The sequence below is a fragment of the Dama dama genome, chromosome 5 (assembly GCF_033118175.1).
Source record: "Dama dama isolate Ldn47 chromosome 5, ASM3311817v1, whole genome shotgun sequence".
NCBI classification, from domain to species: Eukaryota; Metazoa; Chordata; class Mammalia; order Artiodactyla; family Cervidae; genus Dama; species Dama dama.
In genome coordinates, this window is record NC_083685.1 from 106,998,709 (window position 1) to 107,019,519 (window position 20,811).

At 43.8% G+C, this 20,811-nt stretch overlaps 1 protein-coding gene and 1 non-coding gene across 3 annotated transcripts in view; both read right to left on the reverse strand.

The window, feature by feature from the left end:
- Positions 1–5,769: 5,769 nt before the first annotated feature.
- Positions 5,770–5,841, reverse strand: TRNAQ-UUG (transfer RNA glutamine (anticodon UUG)). The gene has a single exon. It is a non-coding gene; the product is annotated as a tRNA-Gln (tRNA).
- Positions 5,842–17,143: 11,302 nt separating this feature from the next.
- B4GALNT2 (beta-1,4-N-acetyl-galactosaminyltransferase 2 (SID blood group)) overlaps positions 17,144–20,811 on the reverse strand; it is a 61,538-nt gene continuing 57,870 nt past the window's right edge. For both annotated transcript variants that reach the window (XM_061143799.1, XM_061143800.1), the window contains exons 10-11: positions 19,345–19,564; positions 17,144–18,790 (exon numbers count right to left, since the gene is read on the reverse strand). In XM_061143799.1, the coding sequence (XP_060999782.1) occupies positions 18,585–18,790; positions 19,345–19,564 (426 nt within the window). In that variant the 3' untranslated portion in view covers positions 17,144–18,584. The remainder of the gene's footprint in view (positions 18,791–19,344; positions 19,565–20,811) is intronic.

Genomic DNA, 20,811 nt, shown 5'->3' on the forward strand with positions numbered 1-20,811 from the left:
AGCATTTATTCTTTTCTCAAGAGTCTGAGTTTTTATTATTCTGGTTATCTTTCTAGTAGTTATCGTTACTAAATCTATCGTGGATGGGACACAAAGAAAAGAGCTTTTTGCTTACGATTTTACTAACTCTCACAGCACTGCTAGGTAAAAGGCACTGTTATTATCCTTTTACAGATGAGGCACAGAATATTGTTTCCAGCTTTATTGAGATATAATTGAAATATAACAATGTATAAGTTTTAGGTGTACAACAGTAATGATTTTATACATTATATACTGCCAGATGATTACCACAATAATTTAGTTAACACATTTATCACCACACAGAGTTACCATTTCAGAGCATTTAAACTTCTCACCCAAATGCAGTCACGCAGTTAGCAACAGGATGAAATTTATCAGTGCTTTTGTGTGATCCCTAGAATCGAACCTGATCCTCTAAATATGGTTCCGATGGCTCAGAACTGAGAGAGGAGCTTTATCCTGACTCCCACTCTGTGGACAAACTTTGTTGTTTTTTGTTTTTTGTGGACAAACTTTGATCTCAGATTCCTCATCTATGACCAGGGCAGAAACATGTCTCTAGGCAGGTACTTTTTGACTTTTTTGTTTGTTGTCTTGTGTTTTTTTTTTTTTTTTTTAGTTCTACCACTTTATTGCTACCAACCCATCTCCCTCTACCCTTGTGCACACATGCTCAGTCATATAATCCCATGGACTTCAGCCCGCCAGACTCCTCTGTCCATGGACTTTTCCAGGCAAGAATACTGGAGTATTGTCTTGTTTTTTAATTTATTTTATTGAAGTATAGTTGATTTACAATGTTAATTTCTGCTGTATAGCAAAGTGATTTAGTTACACACATATATACTAATACATTCTTTTTCATATTCTTTTCCACTATGGTTTATCACAGGACACATTTTTAAAAATAATTTTATTTATCTTTGGCTGTGCTTTGGTCTTTATCTTTGGTCTTCATTGCTGCACAGGCTTTTCTCTAGTTGCTGCAAGTGGGAGCTACTCTCTAGGTGCACTATGTAGGCTTCTCATTGTGGTGGCCTCTCTTGAGGTGGCGTGTGGTCTCGATAGTTGTTGTTCTGGGGCTCTAGAGTTAAAGGCTCAATAGCTGTGCCACAAGGCCTTAGCTGCTCCACGGCATGTGGGATCTTCCCAGACCAGGGATCAAACCCATATCTCCTGCATTGGCAGGAGGATTCTTTACCACTGAGCCACCAGGGAAGCCCCAATCACAGGATATTGACTATAGGTCCCTGTGCTATCCAGTAGGACTTTGTTGTTTATCACTTTTTTTTTTTTTTTTTTTTTCCAGTGGGTTTTGTCATACATTGATATGAATCAGCCATGGATTTACATGTATTCCCAATCCCGATCCCCCCTCCCACCTCCCTCTCCACCCGATTCCTCTGGGTCTTCCCAGTGCACCAGGCCGGAGCACTTGTCTCGTGCATCCCACCTGGGCTGGTGATCTGTTTCACCATAGATAGTATACATGCTGTTCTTTTGAAATATCCCACCCTCACCTTCTCCCACAGAGTTCAAAAGTCTGTTCTGTATTTCTGTGTCTCTTTTTCTGTTCTGCATATAGGGTTATCGTTATCACCTTTCTAAATTCCATATACATGTGTCAGTATGCTGTAATGTTCTTTATCTTTCTGGCTTACTTCACTCTGTATAAGGGGCTCCAGCTTCATCCATCTCATTAGGACTGGTTCAAATGAATTCTTTTTAATGGCTGAGTAATATTCCATGGTGTATATGTACCACAGCTTCCTTATCCATTCATCTGCTGATGGGCATCTAGGTTGCTTCCATGTCCTGGCTATTATAAACAGTGCTGCGATGAACATTGGGGTGCACGTGTCTCTTTCAGATCTGGTTTCCTCAGTGTGTATGCCCAGAAGTGGGATTGCTGGGTCATATGGCAGTTCTATTTCCAGTTTTTTAAGAAATCTCCACACTGTTTTCCATAGCGTGTTTATCACTTTTTGACTTCTTATTTTTATTTTATTTTTTTAGTTCTACCAGTTTATTGCTACCAACCCATCTCCCTCCACCCTCGTGCACACATGCTCAGTCATGTAATCCCATGGACTTCAGCCCGCCAGACTCCTCTGTCCATGGATTTTTCCAGGCAAGAATACTGGAGTGGGTTGCCATTTCCTTCTCCAACTTTTTGACTTTTTAAACTGAGAAATATAACACAGGTTCAGAATAGTGCATACAACATAATGTGCATTTTAACAAAAATTTGTAAGTGAACAAATTATGTAACTTCCACCCAAGGACAAAAAATACAATAGTATCAGTACCCCTGGAAGACCACAGCCCTCTCTCTTCCCCAAAATATTCCATACCCTCACTTACATGTGAATTACTTCTCTGCTTTGCTGGATAATTTTACTATTTAAGTTTGCAGCTCTAGATAATAAAAAGTTTTCCTGTTTAGAAATTTTAAACAAATGGAACAATTCATTATTTACCCTTTCCTACCTATCTTCTTTTGTGGCATGGAGTTGTCCATTTGTTTTGTTGCTGTGTGATGTGTGGCCTTACTGCAAATTATTCATCCATTCTACTGTAGGTGGACATTTGAGTTCCAATTTTTGGCTATTATGTTGACAAAAACACTCTTACACATGTCTCTAAGTGCACAAAAGCAAACATTTCTGTGGCTATATGTTGTTGTTGTTCAGTCACTAAGTGGTGTATGACTCTTTGTTACCCCATGGACTGCAGCATGCTATATACTTCTATGTCCTTCACCATCTCCTGGAGTTTGCTCAAACTCATGTCCATTGAGTCGGTGATGCCATCCTACCATCTCATCCTCTGTTGTCCCCTTCTCCTCCTGCCCTCAATCTTTCCCAGCATCAGGGACTTTTCCAATGACTTGGTTCTTCGTATCAAGTATTGGAGTTTCAGCTTCAGCATCAGTCCTTCCAATGAACATTCAAGGTTGATTTCCTTTAGGATTGATTAGTTTGATCTTGCTGTCCAAGGGACTCTCAAGAGTCTTCTCCAGCGTCACTATTTGAAAGCATCAATTCTTCCATGTTCAGCCTTCTTTATGGTCCAACTCTCACATCCATAGATGACTACAGGAAAAACCATAGCTTTGACTATACAGACCTTTGTAGGCAAAGTGATGTCTGCATTTTAATATGCTGTCTTGGAATAAATACACTGTCTAGGGCTTCCCTGGTGGCACAGATGGTAAAGAATCCACCTGCAATTTGGGAGACCTGGGTTCGATGCCTGGGTTGGGAAGATCCCCTGGAGAAGGGAACAGCTTCCCACTCTAGTATTCTTGCCTGGAGAATTCTATGAACAGAAGACCCTGCAAGGCTAGAGTCCATGGGGTCACAAAGAGTTGGACACGACTGAGAGACCTTCATTTCTTTCAGGAGTAGAATTGGGCTTCCCAGGTGGCACTAGTGATAAAGAACTCGCCTGCCAATGCAGGAGACGTAAGAGACTCAGGTTTGATCCCTGGGTTGGGAAGATCCCCTGGTGTAACACACGCCAGCATCCTTACCTGAAGAATCCCACAGACTGAGGAGCCCCCTGAGGTGGCTACAGTCCATAGGGTCACAAAGAATCAGACACAACTGAAGCGACTTAACACACACACACAAGAGTAAAATTGCCATATTACAGGGTATGATATCTTCAACTTCTCACCAACTTACTTGTCTGAGAATTCACAGTATTCCATAATCTCGGTAACATTCAGCATGTGCTGTATGCTTAGTCGCTCAGTCATGTCCAACTTTCGGCAAGAATACTGGAGTGGGTTGCCATGCCCTCCTCCAGGGCATCTTCCCAACCCAGTGATCGAACTCTGATCTCCCGCATTGCAGGCAGCAGATTCTTTGCCAACTTAGCCACCAGGGAAACCCAGCATTCAGCATAGTCAATCTGGTAAGTGTATAATAGTATCTCACTGGGCTTTTAATTTGCATTTTCTTGATGATTGATGCGTTCCGTCTTCTCATATGTATCGATTATTTTGGATTTCCTTTTTTTTTTTTTTTTATGAAGTGCCAGTTCAAGTCTTTTGTAATTTTCCATTAGGTTTCTTTTTTTCTCATTGAATTTTAGGAGTTTTTAATATACTCTAGATACAAATTGTCAGTTAGGCATTACAAATATATTTTCCTTTTCTATGGCTTAATTTTTCACTTCCTTATTGGGGTCTTTTGATAAGAACATAGAATATCATATTAATATGGTGATATATATCAAGATTTTAGAATCTTTTGTGTCTTAAGAAGACTTTCTCTACCCTGAGGTCATGAAGATATTCCCCTGCGTTGTATTCCAAAACTTTATTGCTTTTTTTTCACATTAAAATCTATAATTCATTTAGAATGTATTGCTGTGTTATTGTAAACTGGGAGGAATTTGATTTCATATTTTTCCATATGGACACTCAATGATCCCAGAATAATTTATTGAAAAAAGGCCCTTTTCCCACCGCTCTGTTGTACTATATTTATCATAGATCACTGTCCAAGTACGTGCGCATCTGTATCTGGACTCTCTATTCTGTCCTACTCCTATGTCTTTCTCTGCCCTAGTACCACACTGTCTTAATTCCTACAGCTTAAGAGTTGATAATAAACTTTATTATTTGATAGTGCAGATCCTCCCACCTCTCATGCCTAGGTATTTTTGAAGCTGGGATCGCCCATACACACAAATCCATTCAAATGTTTAAGCAGTGTGTGGGGTGGGTTGGGGAGGAAGGGTGCTCAGGATGAGAGAAAGGAAGAGCAGAGCGAGTATTCTGTTTCCATGGCATTCTCCCAAGGCGCGGGACCACATAATCACAGTGCCAGTCACCCTGTAGGGAGATCACAAATGCGTCAGCGGGCTCCCTCGTCACTTATTCCCGAGAGACAGACAGCTCTTAAAACCCAGATACCAACCCAGAAGACAACACTCCATTCGCTTCTCTTCGCGGCTATCCCAGAGGTACAACGTTTCCTGCAAATCACGTGCGCGTGCTCAGCACCCAAATACCGACCCTGGACAGATTCGCCAAAAGAGATTCGCTCAACCTTGTGGGTGAATCCCACGGAGATTCCTATCTTCTGCTCGGGAGAAACAGCCCATCGATACGACGAGAAACCGCTGGTAGATAGCCTGACCGGCCGAAACGGACTGAAGAACGGATTCCTTGACTAAGGGATTTTTTTTTTTTTCCGACCGAAAGACAAACAACCCCGAAGTCTGCCGTCCGTGTGGCGGACTATCCAGACACATTTCGGTATCAGACCGACTTCCGGGCGGAGCGATCCCCAAACACACGCCGGTTACTCCCTCACCCTCGGCTTGCGCCGGTCATTTAGTTCCCAGCTATCAGAGCAGAATGTTTGGCACGGTAGCCAATGGGAAGAAGGATTCCAGGCAGCTTGCGCGGGCAGGGGGCGTCTCCTAGACCCGAAGCCTGCTGCTGCTCCCCGCCGGAAGCAGGATGCTGGAGACCCTCCGGGCGCCTTTGACAGACCTTACGGGGTAAAGTCCCGCTCCGAGTCCCGCAGTCACGCTTACTTTTCCGCCCGGGCTCTTGCGCATGCGTGCGGCAACCTTCAAGCCGACCCTGAAAAGAACGCATCCTGAGAAAGACCGAGGGAGCCTAAACCGCGGTCCGATAGGTCACTGGGGAGAAGGCACAGCACAAGATACCCACTACCGCCGGAGGCCTCCAAAATAGGAATTGGAGAACCAAAAGGCTTGGTGAGGTCCCACCGAGATTTGAACTCGGATCGCTGGATTCAAAGTCCAGAGTGCTAACCATTACACCATGGGACCTGCTGGCTGCTTTAGGCGGCCGGGAGTCTTCTCAAGCCACATAGCGGGCGCGTGAGGCTGCCTTTGGAAAGCAGTAGTAGATGCCCAGTGTCCGCCGGCGCTGAACTGTGGGCTCTGGGCCCCGAGCCGCAGGAGCAGGCCAAAGCGGAGCGGCGAGGGCTTCTGCATCCCCGGCGTCCCATACATTTCCGGTCCCGGGGTGTCATTGCTTGTCGCCTCTCCCTCTCTGCTCTCCCCCAGGGGTCCTCACCTAGTTTGGGGAAGCACGGAATGCGGCAGGCTGCCGGGATCGGTCTTAGCAATGCTGGACCTGAGAGGGCCGGCTCTGACCTCCAGCTCTCCAGCAGGAGGCCTGGGCTTCGTGTTGTTTATTTATTTACGCAGAAGGTGCTCTGGATAGGTTATCTTGGCGGAGCCGGGAGGGAAGCCGACTGGCACGTGGTGCGAATGCGGTTCAAGGCCCTGGTGCCCCGAGCGCGAATCGCTGCCAGGAAGTGCGCCGCACCTGATTCCTTGACGTTCCACGTGGCTAGAGCGCCAAGAATTTAGTACAGAACGTCTCATTTCCACTTCCCTCTCTTGGTGGATGGTTCCTTCTAACAAAATTAGAAGCAGATCAGTGAAAGATAGTCGATTTTGGACTTTCTTATAAGTTTTAGTTAAGGTGTAAATGGATAGTGTCTCCTAAGGTCGATCTGGCGACAGATAATTTTATAGGCCATTTGCTCAGCAGTTTCACTTTTGGAACTTTATGCTTAGGGACTACTAGGATGAGTGCCAGTTGGTCAAGAATGTTCTCAGATGTGTGGTTTATAATAGTAAAGAATAAAAATAAATGTCCGTCGTGTGAAAATTGATTAAATAAATGTTGACAATATCTATACAATACATACTGTGCAAGAATTTAGGGGAAAATTATTATATTGGCATGAAAAGATACACTGTTCTAAACAAACCAAAACAAAAATCTACTTACCAATTCCTGTGTGTAATAAAATCTCACTTATACACAAACAGAAAAGCTGAATGCATACAGATACAATGAATATTTGCCCTGGGTCATATGATTTCTTGAGGGATTCAACACTGTATGGGACTGGCTGACAGAACTGTGCGATATACTCTCCAGGCTCCTGGCTGCCAGAGTGAAAGTGTGTGTCCTTACCCTGGGCAACTGGACTTAGAATCCAGAAGCAGGAACATTTTAGAACTTAGCTGGCTGCTGGTGGTGGCTGTGACGCCAGGTCTCAGAGGCAGTGATGGCAGCCATGCCGTATCCACTGGCAGCAGACGCGGCATCCTTCGTAGATTGTCCAGGATCCTGACCTTGGCAGGTTCCTGGTTGCCTAGTTTCCCTTCATTCTTGCCCATCTTTCTGAATTTGCTTTCCCTCTGCTGTTATGAACTATGTAAGGTCCTCCTAATAAGCCCCTTTTCTATGGAAGGTACCTAGAGTCCTTTTCTGTTACATATAGTCAAGAACCTGCTTAGTCCAAATTCAAAAAGGTCTGTTGATGACAGTTATCTCCTGGGAGTAAATTTACGAGAACTTTTCTCCCCCCCCCCCCCCCCCCCCCGTATATAACTCATATATTGTTAGAAGAAACATTAACGATTTTCCTTTTTGAAGAAATAACCAAATTCCCCTTGAGTTTCTATGGTGAGATAAGGGTATCCCTCTCTCGAGGCTGGAGTGACATAATATCTACTTGACTTAACATCAAATGACTTGGGCAGCTCTGGACTTCAGCCTTCCCGTCTAGTTTCTTCTTGCAAGGGTTCAGTACAGGCTAAAGTGTATTGCAATTAATTTTTCAAAAGCTACTGCAGAAACTCCTAAAGGGTGATTATATCTTTTGAAAGTATATGCATAGTTCCTCTCTCCAGTATGAAAGAGAAGGATTCACTGCCCTCCTATTCCCACTTCTCCCTACTCTAGTCCCTAGTTCTTCTTTTGCAATTCCCTCCACCTTCTTTCTCAGCTTGAACAAAACCTTACCAGCCCTACTTTCTCATTCCCCGAGGGATGTAAAAGAATCATCTCTCTTACAACTTTTGTCATGACTCATTGGAATTACAAGAAACTGTGTTCTGTGGCTCAGTCTCTCCCATCCTCCCTCCCTCTCCTCCTTGGTCGGGCTATGAATTCCTTGGGACTTGCTTATCTTTGAGCGTGGCTAGTGTCTTAACAGACATGTTCCCTGAACCCCATTAGAGGGCACAGGGGAACTTAGGAAGAAGAAACAACAATCTAGTTCTGTGTTCAGAGACCCTTTAGCGTCACACATACATACACACGATATATTTTTTTAGTATATTTATTTTTTAAATACATATATATTTAAACTACACACACACACACATACACACACACACACACACACACACACACATATATATATATATATATATATATATATATATATATATATATATAAAGGATAACAGAGACAACATGTAATCTCCCTGGCCCAGTATAACTAGTTTCTTTTAACCCGCCGTGTGTGGCATCTCATGGCATCTTTGAGGATAGACTCTCAAGCCTCCACAAGGTGGCTCCCGAGCTAGGGGAGTTCAGGGCTCTGCTGGAGGTGGGGTTAGCGTAGCTTCAGCTGTGGCACCTGTGACTGAGGGGTGAACTGGGGCAGATTGTACCCCAGAAAGTACAATGAGGCCAGGGTTTAAGAAAACAGGGGTGAAGTCCAGGATTAGGAACTTTAAAGATATTCTCCCATCTCTTACGAGCCTGTAAGTGAACAGACCATGGAGTAGGGACGATAATGCTTTGAGTGGTCAAGGTGGAAAGTGTTCCTATTCACTCTCAAGGCTGTTCAGTCTGTTTCCTGTAACCATGTTCGGATGCTCACAGTTAAAGGATAGAATGAGCCTTGCTCTTTTTCCTGGCCACCCAGGATACGTGAGACCTGCCACAAGTCACTATCTTGCCTTGTGACCCCTGATTATGCCAGGGAAGCCACCAGTGCCGACTTGCGCAGGGTGACATGCCCTGAGTCTCCACTGGCCACATCCCAACCCTTCCTGTCCAGCCCCCTGCTCTGAGTCTGGCATTCCCCAGGCTCTGATGAGGAAATCTGAGCCACTTCATTTTTTTCTGGCTGGCCTGGGTCTTCATTGCTGCATGTTGGCTTTCTCTAGTTGCAGCAAGTGGGGGCTACTCTCTAGTTGTGGTGTGCGGACTTCTTTTTGTGGTGGCTTTTATTGCTCTAGGGCACGCGGGCTTCAGTAGTTGTGGTCCCCTGGCTCTAGAGTACAAGTGCAATAGTTGTGGTACATGGGCTTAGTCACTCTGTGGCTTGTGGGATCTTCCCAGATCAGGGAGCGAATACGTGCATCCTGCTTTGGCAGGTGGATTCTTCACCACTGAGCCACCAGGGAAGCCCTCCACCTCACTTTTTAAAAATCATTTTATTGAGATATTATTTATGTTAAGGAAAATGCACATACCTTAACTGAAGAAATCAATTATGTTTCACAAATGTATACATTTTTATGATCACCAACTAGATCAAGATATAGGGCATTTCCATCACTCCAGAAAGTTCTCTGATCCTTTTTTCCAGTCTTTACTGAAATCACTACTCTGGTTTCTATTATCAGAAATTAGTTTTGCCTATTATTATTGTATACATATACTGTTTTGCAGTATCTTTTGTGTCTGGCTTCCCTGGTGGCTCCGATAGTAAAGAATCTGCCTGCAACGCAGGAGACCGGGGTTCAATCCCTGGGTTGGGAAGACCCTGGAGAAGGAAATGGCAACTCACTCCAGTATTCTTGCCTGGAGAATCCCATGGATAGAGGAGCTTGGCAGGCTACAGTCCATGGGGTCACAAACAGTTAGACACGACTGTGCAACTACCACTTCACTTCTTTTGCTAAACATTTTTTCAAGATTCATCCATGTCATTTTATATACTAGCATTATGATTTTCAGTGCTGAGTATTCCATTCTATGAATACACCAGTTTGTTCATTCATTTTTCAGTTGATGGACATTTGGGTTGTTTCCAGTTTGAACCTAATGTATCTGGATCCTTTGTCAAATATTTATACTGAAGATATTTTCTTCCAGTCTATGGCTTGTCTTTCTACTTTCTTAATAGTGTCTTTTTGGGAATTCTCTGGTGGTCCAGTGGTTAAGACTCTACCTTTTCACTGCTGAATGCCTGGGTTTGATCCCTGGTCGAGGAACTAAGATCCCACAAGCCACACAACCAAGGAAAAATAGTGTCTTTTGTATAGCAGAGGTTTTAGTTTCAATCAAGTCGAAATTATTCTTTTTATTAATACCTGTGTTCTTACATGCAGAGATCAGGGATATTTCCAAGCACATGGGATAGAGGGGCTTGTGCAGTTATACAGACTACTCAATTACATAATGAAAACTGATAATACCTTGGTAAAATTTAAAGAGGTTTCAGGGATATAGGTTTTATATAGCGGACTTGTCTGAAGCTGGAACAGGAGGCTGAAGGCCAGAAAGGTGGTTGAAGCATCCAGACAAAGGATTAAGAAAAAGAGCTGTATATAGACAAAAACACTGTGAAGGTCATTAGGTGTAGGTTTGAGCAGAAAAACTGGGGTAGACAGCAGTGACTTCCTTGGAAGCTGATCCTGAAACTGTTGCTGGAGTCTGGAACACAGACTATGGGCCTAGCAAGACTGTAGGATATCAATATCAATATCAACATCAATATTAATAATGGCAAATGGTAGGAAAAAAACAGGATGTTGGCACATGTTGGTGATTTCATGCCATCTTCATGATGGTCCTGCGATACAGAGGAGTTTTAGGCTGAGGCAGCCTGTTTTAAAGCAGGTATGCTATGGCTTTGCTAAGAGTGGCTTGCAATCCAGGTTTACTGGATGTCCTGTAATGTGGAGCCTTTAGGACTAGAAAAGCTGAAATCTACCCCCCGGGAGAAAGCACCAGCAGAGACAGAAGACTTAGCAGGAGACCCACTGGAGCAAAAGCCTAGCCTATTACACTGCAGTGCTTTAAACATTTTCTACCCATGAAGAGGAAAAACCTGGGGGCGAAGAGATTATTGATGGTCTCTCTGTACCTTAGATGACTATAACTTAGATGATAGTATCACGGCAAAGGCCAGGTGTGGAGACCTGTGGTTACCAGAATGGATTTCCTAGTTTCCAAGACTGTCTAGACAAGATGTCTGGACTGAAATAAAAGAAAGGAATTTCCAATGAGATCTCATTGGCAATCGTTTCCTTAAAAATCTGACTGATAAAAACAAAAAACCTGGATGATAACAGCTAATGTGTTTTAACTCCTGCGGCCAATCCCGGACTTGTGAACAGCACTAGCAGGAAGTAGGCAGTTATGGCTGTGGAGGCCTCAGAAGGGTCACCCTGCCCAATGCTCACTCAGATGGGGAACAGGAATGTAACGGACAAGGTGACTCCTCTTAGAAGAACCTGGATTGTTCTGGGCAGTGCTAGATGGGCTAAGCAAGGTGCCCCCTCCACTGCCAGGGCTTGGAATCCCTAATGCCTATTCCTGTCAATGACAGGAAACCTGTGGTCTGCTCCACCTCTGGGCTTCAAACTATATATGAGACAGTTTAAGACAGTTTGGGTCAAGCTTCTGGTACACGCAGACAAATGCATTCTCATAGATCCCCTTTATAGTGGCTTGTACATATTGTTGGTCAATTGATAATCAAAAAACAATTGGGGAGATACTTTCCTGAGTCAGGGAGAGTATCCAAAAGGAGGCAAACCCCCGTCCCATTTCTACTTCAGTCACATGAAATGGACACACCTCATGTATCCAAGAAAAAGGCCACTAGCCCAGTAGCCAACAGGATTCCTCTTTCTGAAACTCATAGAAATTTTCCTTTCCAGAGCTGGGGAGTGGGACTTAGTAGAGGGGAAACGGAAATGGCATGTGGGGCCTTAGATCCCTGATCAGGGATCAAAACTTTGTCCCCTGCAGTGGAAGCATGGAGTCTTAACCAATGGACCACCAGGTAGGTCTCTTGCATTCTTGATACAGGGAGATAGAGGTCATGGCAACTGTAGCATCTTTGAACATCCTCCAGCAGGGACTGCTGTGATGTGCTGCAGTTACCATCAGTAGGCTCCAGGAAAATCTTCCTTGTTCCCAAGATCTGGAACCTTCTACTCCAGCCAAGACTCCAAGAAGAGTTCTTATTGGATCAAGAGAAGCTGAACCACTAACCAAGCTGATTGTTTCTCTTGGAATGTGAATTGGATCTGAAAACATCAAGTGGGTGACTGCACAGCGGAGTGCTCCCATATGCTAAACAGCTCAGGGAAACCTGAGCTCCCCCTGGGGGCCCACACAATTATTTGCACCAATTTGTCTCAGGCTTCACAGGTGGCGCTAGTGGTAAAGAACCCACCTCTGCCAATGCAGGAGACCTGAGACACAGGTTCAGTCTCTGGGTCAGGAAGATCTCCTGGAGGAGGACATGGCAACCCACTCTAGTATTCTTGACTGGAGAATCCCATGGACAGAGGCGCTACAGTCCACAGGGTCGCAAAGCGTCAGATACGACTGAAGCAACTTAGCATGCAGGCATGTCCATCAGTCCAGGAATTTGTTGTTTAGCAGGAAGTAGCAGAGGCCCTTCACTGTCCTGGAAGGATACCTTTGTTATTGGTTTGATCCAGGCTGCTCTTGGATCAGATTGTGTCTGAAATTCAAGACTGGAGGGAGGCCCATGCAGGGGTTATTCTCCACGACCTGATTTTGGCTTCCAAACTACCCAAAGAGAAAACATTTTATTTATGCCTGTTTTGAAAACACACTGATACACAGAATAGTTGTATTATTTAGGACACTTTGCTTGTAAGTTACAGGAAGCAACTCAAATTAAGTTAAGAAAAAAAGAATTATAAGGATATAGTGTTTCACAAAACCCCAGGGCAGGATGATAGCCAGACCTCAGGCAAGAACCAGAAGGCTGCCAGAAGTCTCTCATTTCAGCTTCTCTTTGTGCTTATGTTGAATTCCTTTTCTCACTGCAGTCTAGCAAACTTTTCTGCTCCCCAGTCCAAATAGCATATGGGAGCACTCCGCTGTGCAGTCACCCACTTGATGTTTTCAGATCCAATTCACATTCCAAGAGAAACAATCGGCTTGGTTAGTGGTTCAGCTTCTCTTGATCCAATATAGTAAGACCAGGATGTGGAGTCACACACACTCTCTGGGAATTTGATCTATTCCTAGAGAAATTTTCTTGGAGAACTGGCTCATGGTTTAAGCAAACATCCTCCACTTTAAGAACTCTTCTTGGAGTCTTGGCTGGAGTAGAAGGTTCCAGATCTTGGGAACAAGGAAGATTTTCCTGGAGCCTACTGATGGTAACTGCAGCACATCACAGCAGTCCCTGCTGGAGGATGTTCAAAGATGCTACAGTTGCCATGACCTCTATCTCCCTGTATCAAGAATGCAAGAGACCTACCTGGTGGTCCATTGGTTAAGACTCCATGCTTCCACTGCAGGGGACAAAGTTTTGATCCCTGATCAGGGAACTAAGGCCCCACATGCCATGCTGCAAGCAATTCATGAGGAAGACAGAGTTTTTTGGGGGGGAGTGGGGAACCAGGCCTGGGACAAATTAAATGTCTCAATATTTAAAGTATATTTTAATTATTTTTATACATGTAAAAGCTATAATAACTAAAGCTAGCAAACTGTTAAAGTAAAATTTTCCCAGATAGGTCCTGCAATGCAGGAGACCCTGGCTCGATTCCTGGGTTGAGAAGATCTGCTGGAGAAGGGATAGGCTACTCACTAAGTATTCTTGTCTTCCCTTGTGGTTCAGCTGGTAAAGAATCTGCCTGCAATGTGGGAGACCTGGGTTTGATCCCTGGGTTGGGAAGATCTCCTAGAGAAGGGAAAAGCATAACTCCAGTATTCTGACCTGGAGAATTTCATGGACTATATAGTTCATGGGGTTGCAAAGAGTCGGACATGACTGAATAATGACTTTCACTATCCTCTTACCTTGACAAATTTATCTTTAAAAGGCAAAATCCAAAATATTGTAAAGCTGTTGTTTTTATAGTTAGATTTAAGTTTTGAAAACTTAAGCATGATACAGCTGGAACCACATGTATAAAAATTAAAGAATAAAAATTGCTTACTATTTTTAAATGTTCTTAAGCCACACATGCAATTGTGAACAGCACACTAATTTTCTAGCACTTTTGTAACCATGCATTAAAAGGCAAGAAAATACACACTAGGTAGTGAGCAAGACTTTATTGTTACTTGAGAGGAAGAATTTGACAAATTTAAAAATGTGTCTTTTTTTTTACCTAAGCACTTTGCTGCTCAGATCTTACCTACATTTCAAAGCACTGTCCTCAGACTTTCAGTGCATTTGGATGCAACCGTCTTTTGTTTTGAGAACACAGGGCAAGAGGAATAGAGATGCATTTCTCTGGGGCCTGGACAGTGTCTAGTCTCAGAGCAGATATTTAGGGAAACAGATTATGCTGTCCTGGTGCTGAGCACTAGATCCTGAGTGACAGAGATGCCCAGCATAAGTAAACACATGTGTTTGTTCTTTTCCTTCAGTTTTATTGAGATATAATTGACCAACAGCACTGTATAAATTGAAGAAATCAGGGAAAACCACTAGGTCATTCAGGTATGACCTAAATCAAATCCCCTACAATTATACAGTGGAAGTGACAAATAGATTCAAGGGATTAGATCTGATAGAGTGCATGAAGAACTATGGATGGAGGTTCATGACATTGTATAGGAGGCAGTGATCAAGACCATCCCCAAGAAAAAGAAACGCAAAAAGGCAAAATGGTTGTCTGAGGAGGACTTACAAATAGCTGTGAAAAGAAGAGAGGCGGAAAGGCAAAGGAGAAAAGGAAAGATATACCCATTTGAATGCAGAGTTCCAAAGAATAGCAAAGAGAGATAAGAAAGCCTTCCTCAGTGAACAACGCAAATAAATAGAGGAAAACAATAGAATGGGAAAGACTAGAGATCTCTTCAAGAAAATTAGAGATACCAAGAGAACATTTCATGCAAAGATGGGCACAATAAAGGAGAGAAATGATATGGACCTAACAGAACCAGAAGATAATAAAAAGAGGTGGCAAGAATACACAGAGGAACTATACAAGTTCATTAAGATCTCTTAATGACCCGGATAACCACGATGGTATGATCATGCACCTTGAAACAGACATCCTAAAGTATGAAGTCAAGTGGGCCTTAGGAAGCATCACTATGATCAAAGCTAGTGGAGGTGATGGAATTCTACCTGAGCTATCTCAAATCCTAAAAGATGATGCTGTTAAAGTGCTGCACTCAACATGCCAGCATATTTGGAAAACTCAGCAGTGGCCACAGGACTGGAAAAGGTCAGTTTTCATTCCAATCCCCAAGAAGGACAATGCCAAAAAATGTTCAAATTACCGCACAATTGCACTCATTTCACATGTTAATAAGGTATTGCTCAAAATCCTTCAAGCTAGGCTTCAGCAGTCTGAACCCAGAACTTCCAGATGCACAAGCTGGATTTAGAAAAGTCAAAGGAACCAGAGATCAAATTACCAAAATCCGTTGAATCACAGAAAAAGTAAGAGAACGCCAGTAAAACATCTACTTCTATTTCACTGACTACACTAAAGCCTTTGTGTGGATCACAGCTAACTGTGGAAGATTCTTATAGAGATGGAAATACCAGACCACCTTACCTGCCTCCTGAGAGACCTGTATGCAGGACAAGAAGCAACAGTTAGAATTGGACATGGAACAACGTACTGGTTCCAAATTGGGAAAGGAGTCTGTGAAGGCTGTACATTGTCACCCTGCTTACTTAACTTACACGCAGAGTACATCATGCAAAATGCTGGGCTGGATGAAGCACAAGCTGAAATCCAGATTGCCGAGAGAAATATCAATAACCTCAGATAGGCAGATGACACTACCCTTATGGCAGAAAGTAAAGAGGAACTAAAGAGCCTCTTGATGAAGGTGAAAGAGGAGAGTGAAAAAGCTGGCTTAAAACTCAACATTCAAAAAACTAAGGTCATGGCATCTGGTCCCATCACTTCATGGCAAACAGACGGGGAAACAATGGAAACAGTGACAGACTATTTTCTTGGGCTCCAAAATCACTGCGGACGGTGACTGTAGCCATGAAATTAGACACTTGCTCCTTGGAAGAAAAGCTATGACAAACATAGACAGGCATATTAAAAAGCAGAGACATTACTTTGCTGACAAAGATCCCCATAGTCAAAGCTACGGTTTTTCCTCTAGTCATGTATGGATGTGAGAGTTGGACCATAAAGAAGGCTGAGTGCTGAAGAATTAATGCTTTTGAATTGTGGTGCTGGAAAAGACTCTTGAGAGTCCCTTGGACTGCAAGGAGACCAAACCAATCAATCCTAAAGAAAATCAACCTTGAAAATTCACTGAAGGACTGATGCTGAAGCTGAAGCTCCAATACTTTGGCCACCTGATGTAAAGAGCCAAAGTCATTGGAAAAGACCCTGATTCTGGAAAAGATTGTAGGCAGGAGGAGAAGGGGACAATAGAGGATGAGATGGTTGGATGGCGTCATGGACATGAATTTGTGCAAACTCAGGGAGATGGTAAAGGACTGGCGTGCTGCAATTTATGGGGTGGCAAGAAGTCAAACATAACTGAGTGACTGAACAAAAACATCAACTACAACTGTTAAAGTTTAAAATGTAGAGCATAATGATTGGACTTCCAGATATCATAAAATGATTATCACCATAAGTTTAGTGAATATCTACCATCTCATATAGATACAAAATTAAATAGAAAAATAATATTTTTTTCTTGTGATGAGAACTCTTAGGATTTACTCTCTTAACCATTTTCATATATAACACACAGTAGCATTACTTATATTTATCATGCTGTACACTACAGCCCTCGTACTTATTTATCTTATAACTGGAAGTCTATATCTTCTGACCACCTTCATCCAATCTTCCCTTCCTCCACCACCTGCCTCTGGTAACCACAAATCTGATCTCTTCTTCTGTGAGTCTGTTTGGTTTTTAAAATAAATACACGTGTCTGTGATATGCAGAGTTCTCTAAAGCACAGGTAGGGTCTCATCTTGCCTGGGTCTAAGGACAGTACTGAATGGAGCAAGCCAACATCGTCTCCCTTTATAGCTATGGTATTATACATAAAATACATATACTACTGTACTAAATGGTTATGCACATTAGTTAAAAGTTATAAAACTTTTGCAACAGAATCATTATGACATATACAATGGAATGAGGTATGTGCTTTATTTGTGTTTGGGAGAACAAAAAATTGATGGCCAGTCTGTATCCATATCTGAGAAATGCTGAATCAATTTCTTCACAGCAGGACTTCTCAGAGCCTTGAATATACTAATAGGAATTGTGGCTGTCAAAGAGATAGAGCATGCAGTATTTTTAAAAATTATTTTTAATAATTTAATAATACCAAAACATTTTTCATGAATTAACATCTCACACATTTTTCAGAGATTTTGAGCTACCGTGGCTGTCTTCAGTAGGAAAGAGTAGAAAAAAGCAGTGCAGCAGTGGGAGAATCCACTGACTCCCAAGATAACAGAGAAAACCCATGTCGTCATGATGGCTCCATTCTGCAGATGACGTCAATCTTGAGTAGTAAGCAACTGATGTTAAGGCCCTGGAATTTAGTGGCTTGGCCACTGCGCTTACAAAGTAACTCAGCACAAGTTCCAAGTTCAATCCCAGGCATTCTGGAGTGTGTCTTTATGGTACGTATCTGATGCCAGGGAAAGCTTTATTCCAGCAGTGAGTGGACTACCCCAGTGATTTCTACCCTCCACCTTCCTGCATCCCATCCATGTGCTGGACTCCAGGTAAGCTGACTCCACAGAGCCCTCCTCACCTGCCCTTGTGAGCTCTCTCTCCTCTGATCCTCTGAGCCTGGCTGCTGAATGCTACTAATGGAATGAACTGAACCAGGCTGCCACTTCCTCAAGGTTAAGGACTCTGGGTTATTCACATTATTTGAGTCCACAAAGTAGGACCAAATAAAAATCTGTGGATGATAGTTGATGCTGGAGATGATCTGCGATGTAATACCCACCAAATATCCCTCAAGGACCCAGAAGGATACCAATCCTTTTGATCAAGGATACCAGCCCATCATGTGCTCTTTTGCATGAGATGATGTGAGACAAGAGTTGGACACGACTTGTTACCTAAACCACCACCACCACCACTATATGCACAGTTCAGTTCAGTTCAGGTCAGTCACTCAGTCGTGTCCGACTCTTTGTGACCCCATGAACCGCAGCACGCCAGGCCTCCCTGTCCATCACCAACTCCCGGAGTTTACCCAAACTCATGTCCATTGAGTCAGTGATGCCATCTAACCATCTCATCCTCTGTTGTCCCCTTCTCCTCCTGCCTTCAATCTTTCCCAACATTAGGGTCTTTTCAAATGAGTCAGGTCTTTGCATCAGGTGTGTACAAGTGATTCACAAATGGTGATCAATAATAATTATTATTAATACAATCTCCATTACCCTGATCTGTGATTGGTCCATTTCTAATGATCTACAGCAACTGAGCCAGACCCATCTGCCCTATTCATCTTATCAGGAGTTCACATTTTTCATAGCTCATCCTCCAGTTCCTCTGTTTTAGATACTTGCAACTGGTTGACACAGCACTTTGCCAATGCCCAGGCATCTTTATGTGGCACATTGGAGATGGTTCTTGAAGTAGTGGAGAGCTAGCTTGAACTGGATCTCATTATTGGTGTTGGTCCGGTATATGTTGTAGGTCTTCTCCAGAGCTGCCAGGTCTGGGTCCTCCGCTGGAGAATGGGGCTGGTGACCTATAATCACATCTGAGCAGGACCCCACGAGCAGGCTCCCAAGCCCATCAATAAAGAACTCTGCCAAGAGAGGGGAAGCAAGAGAAGGAAATGTGACCTTCAAGCCACAGACCCAGGGCCCTATTGCAGGTCCGGAAGGAGAGTCGGGGGAGGGGACACGGTTTACACCCTTGGGGTGGTTCCACCCATGTGGACCCACCTGCCCAGGCTAATGAATTAGAAGGACAGACTGATATGGATAGAGAGACACAGATTAGCTCCAACTGGATGGAACTGGGGACTCCAGGACTGAGGGCAATTTAAGACAGGAAGTTCATCAGCTGCAGTTACAGAGGAAAGGAAGTCTGGAGATGGAGGTGCAGCAGCAGGTAGGGGCCAGAGCTGTAGGGAGAGGAAGGGGAAGGGTATCTCAGAGAAGGAGGAATAGCCTGTGGGAGGCAAGAAGGCAGAGAGAGTGGAGGGAGGCAGGGGAAACTGTGGGCTCCCCAGTTTGGGGAGAATGGGCAAGCTGCCTGAATCTGTGGCACACGGCCCTCCCTCCCTCCCTGGGGGAGAGCAGACTTCTGAGGTCAGTCCACAGCCCAGCTCCCTCCTCTCCCCCCCAGCCTTCCCACCTGAGTGAGCCACTCGCTGCAGGCGGGGGTCAAAGCCAACTCTTTGGAGCCGCTCTGTGTGGGCCAGGAAGAAGTTAACAACGCCGCTGGTCACCACGCAGTTGGGGAAGCCGTCCAGGGGCCGGAAAAATCCTGTCCGCCGATGGAGACAGTCCCCGTTCTTACTGTGCTCCAGGAACAGCTTAAACTGGAACATATTTCCAAGCACACTGCCACCGACCTAGCCAGTGGGCAGAGAAATCTGCGTTAGAGAACAGACGATACCCATGTAGCCCCTGCCAGGAAGCCTCACTGGATTGAACCTGTTATGACAAGAATCACACCCTTTCTCTATCTACCCTTCACACTAGGCCTACACCAAGTCCAAAGGGCAGACAACTCTGCTGTGCTTACCCTCCTGCAAGCTCACTCTTTCCAGGTGGCTCACTCCCTTCTGGTAGGAGAAGCAGTGTTTGGGTGCAGGCGAGAGGCAGCCTGCATATCCAAGGGTCCCTATGTGGACTCCCTGCAGCCAGCCATCTGTCTCAGGCTCCTTCCTCCCATTTTCTGTTCTTGGCTCACCTCTCTGCGATGCCTACCCCTGCACTCATGGGAGATGAGTACATCTCTATATTGGAGCCTAAGCAAAACAGGACAGGCAAGTATATCTGTTCCTGAACCATCATAACCACCCAGAGGGACACAGCAGTGTGCTGTCTGCTGTCCCCTATTCTTTCTCTCCTCCTCTTAGTAAATGGACTGAGTTTTGATGAACGAAATTAAGGTCTAGCTACTATCCCACCAAAGTTGAAAATTTCCCGCTTCCCTTGCAAGTTTTGACCATGTGTCTTAAGTCCTGGCTGAAAAGATGTAGTTTAAAACAGATGCTTGCTACTTTTATAAATATCACACTCTTAAAAGAAAACTGCTTGTCTTTCAATTCCCCTCTTTCCCCATTTCTTCTGACCATACAGCCGAGGACAACAAAAATGGACGAACAACGGGGAATGGAGCTGGTTCAGGATGCCTCTGGAAGGAGAGTCCAGCACCAGCTCTCATTACAAGGGCAGGAACTGTACCTTCTATGTCATTTACGCTACTGTGATTGGGTCTCTAGAGACATCTTAGTCAAGCCAGACACTTTGGGGACTGTCCGCTTGGAGTAAGAGATAACCACGGTCACTGTGCTACTTCTTATCCATTTTCCTTCTTTTTAACAGCTTTTTCTTTGACATATTAAAATTGCATATTTTGAGGTTATACATGTTTTGATAGATGTGTACATTGCGAAAAGATCACCACACTCAAACTAATTAACAGATCCATCATCTCTATACAGTATAGTCATCTCGGCAAATTTCAAGATATAATACAGTATTATTAATTATTGTCACATTTTTCTTCTCTTTCCTGTATGTGAATGGGTTTTTGATGTTTTTGTTATCTTTTTTAATCTCATTAAGGCTACGCGTGCTTTCGCAGCTTTGT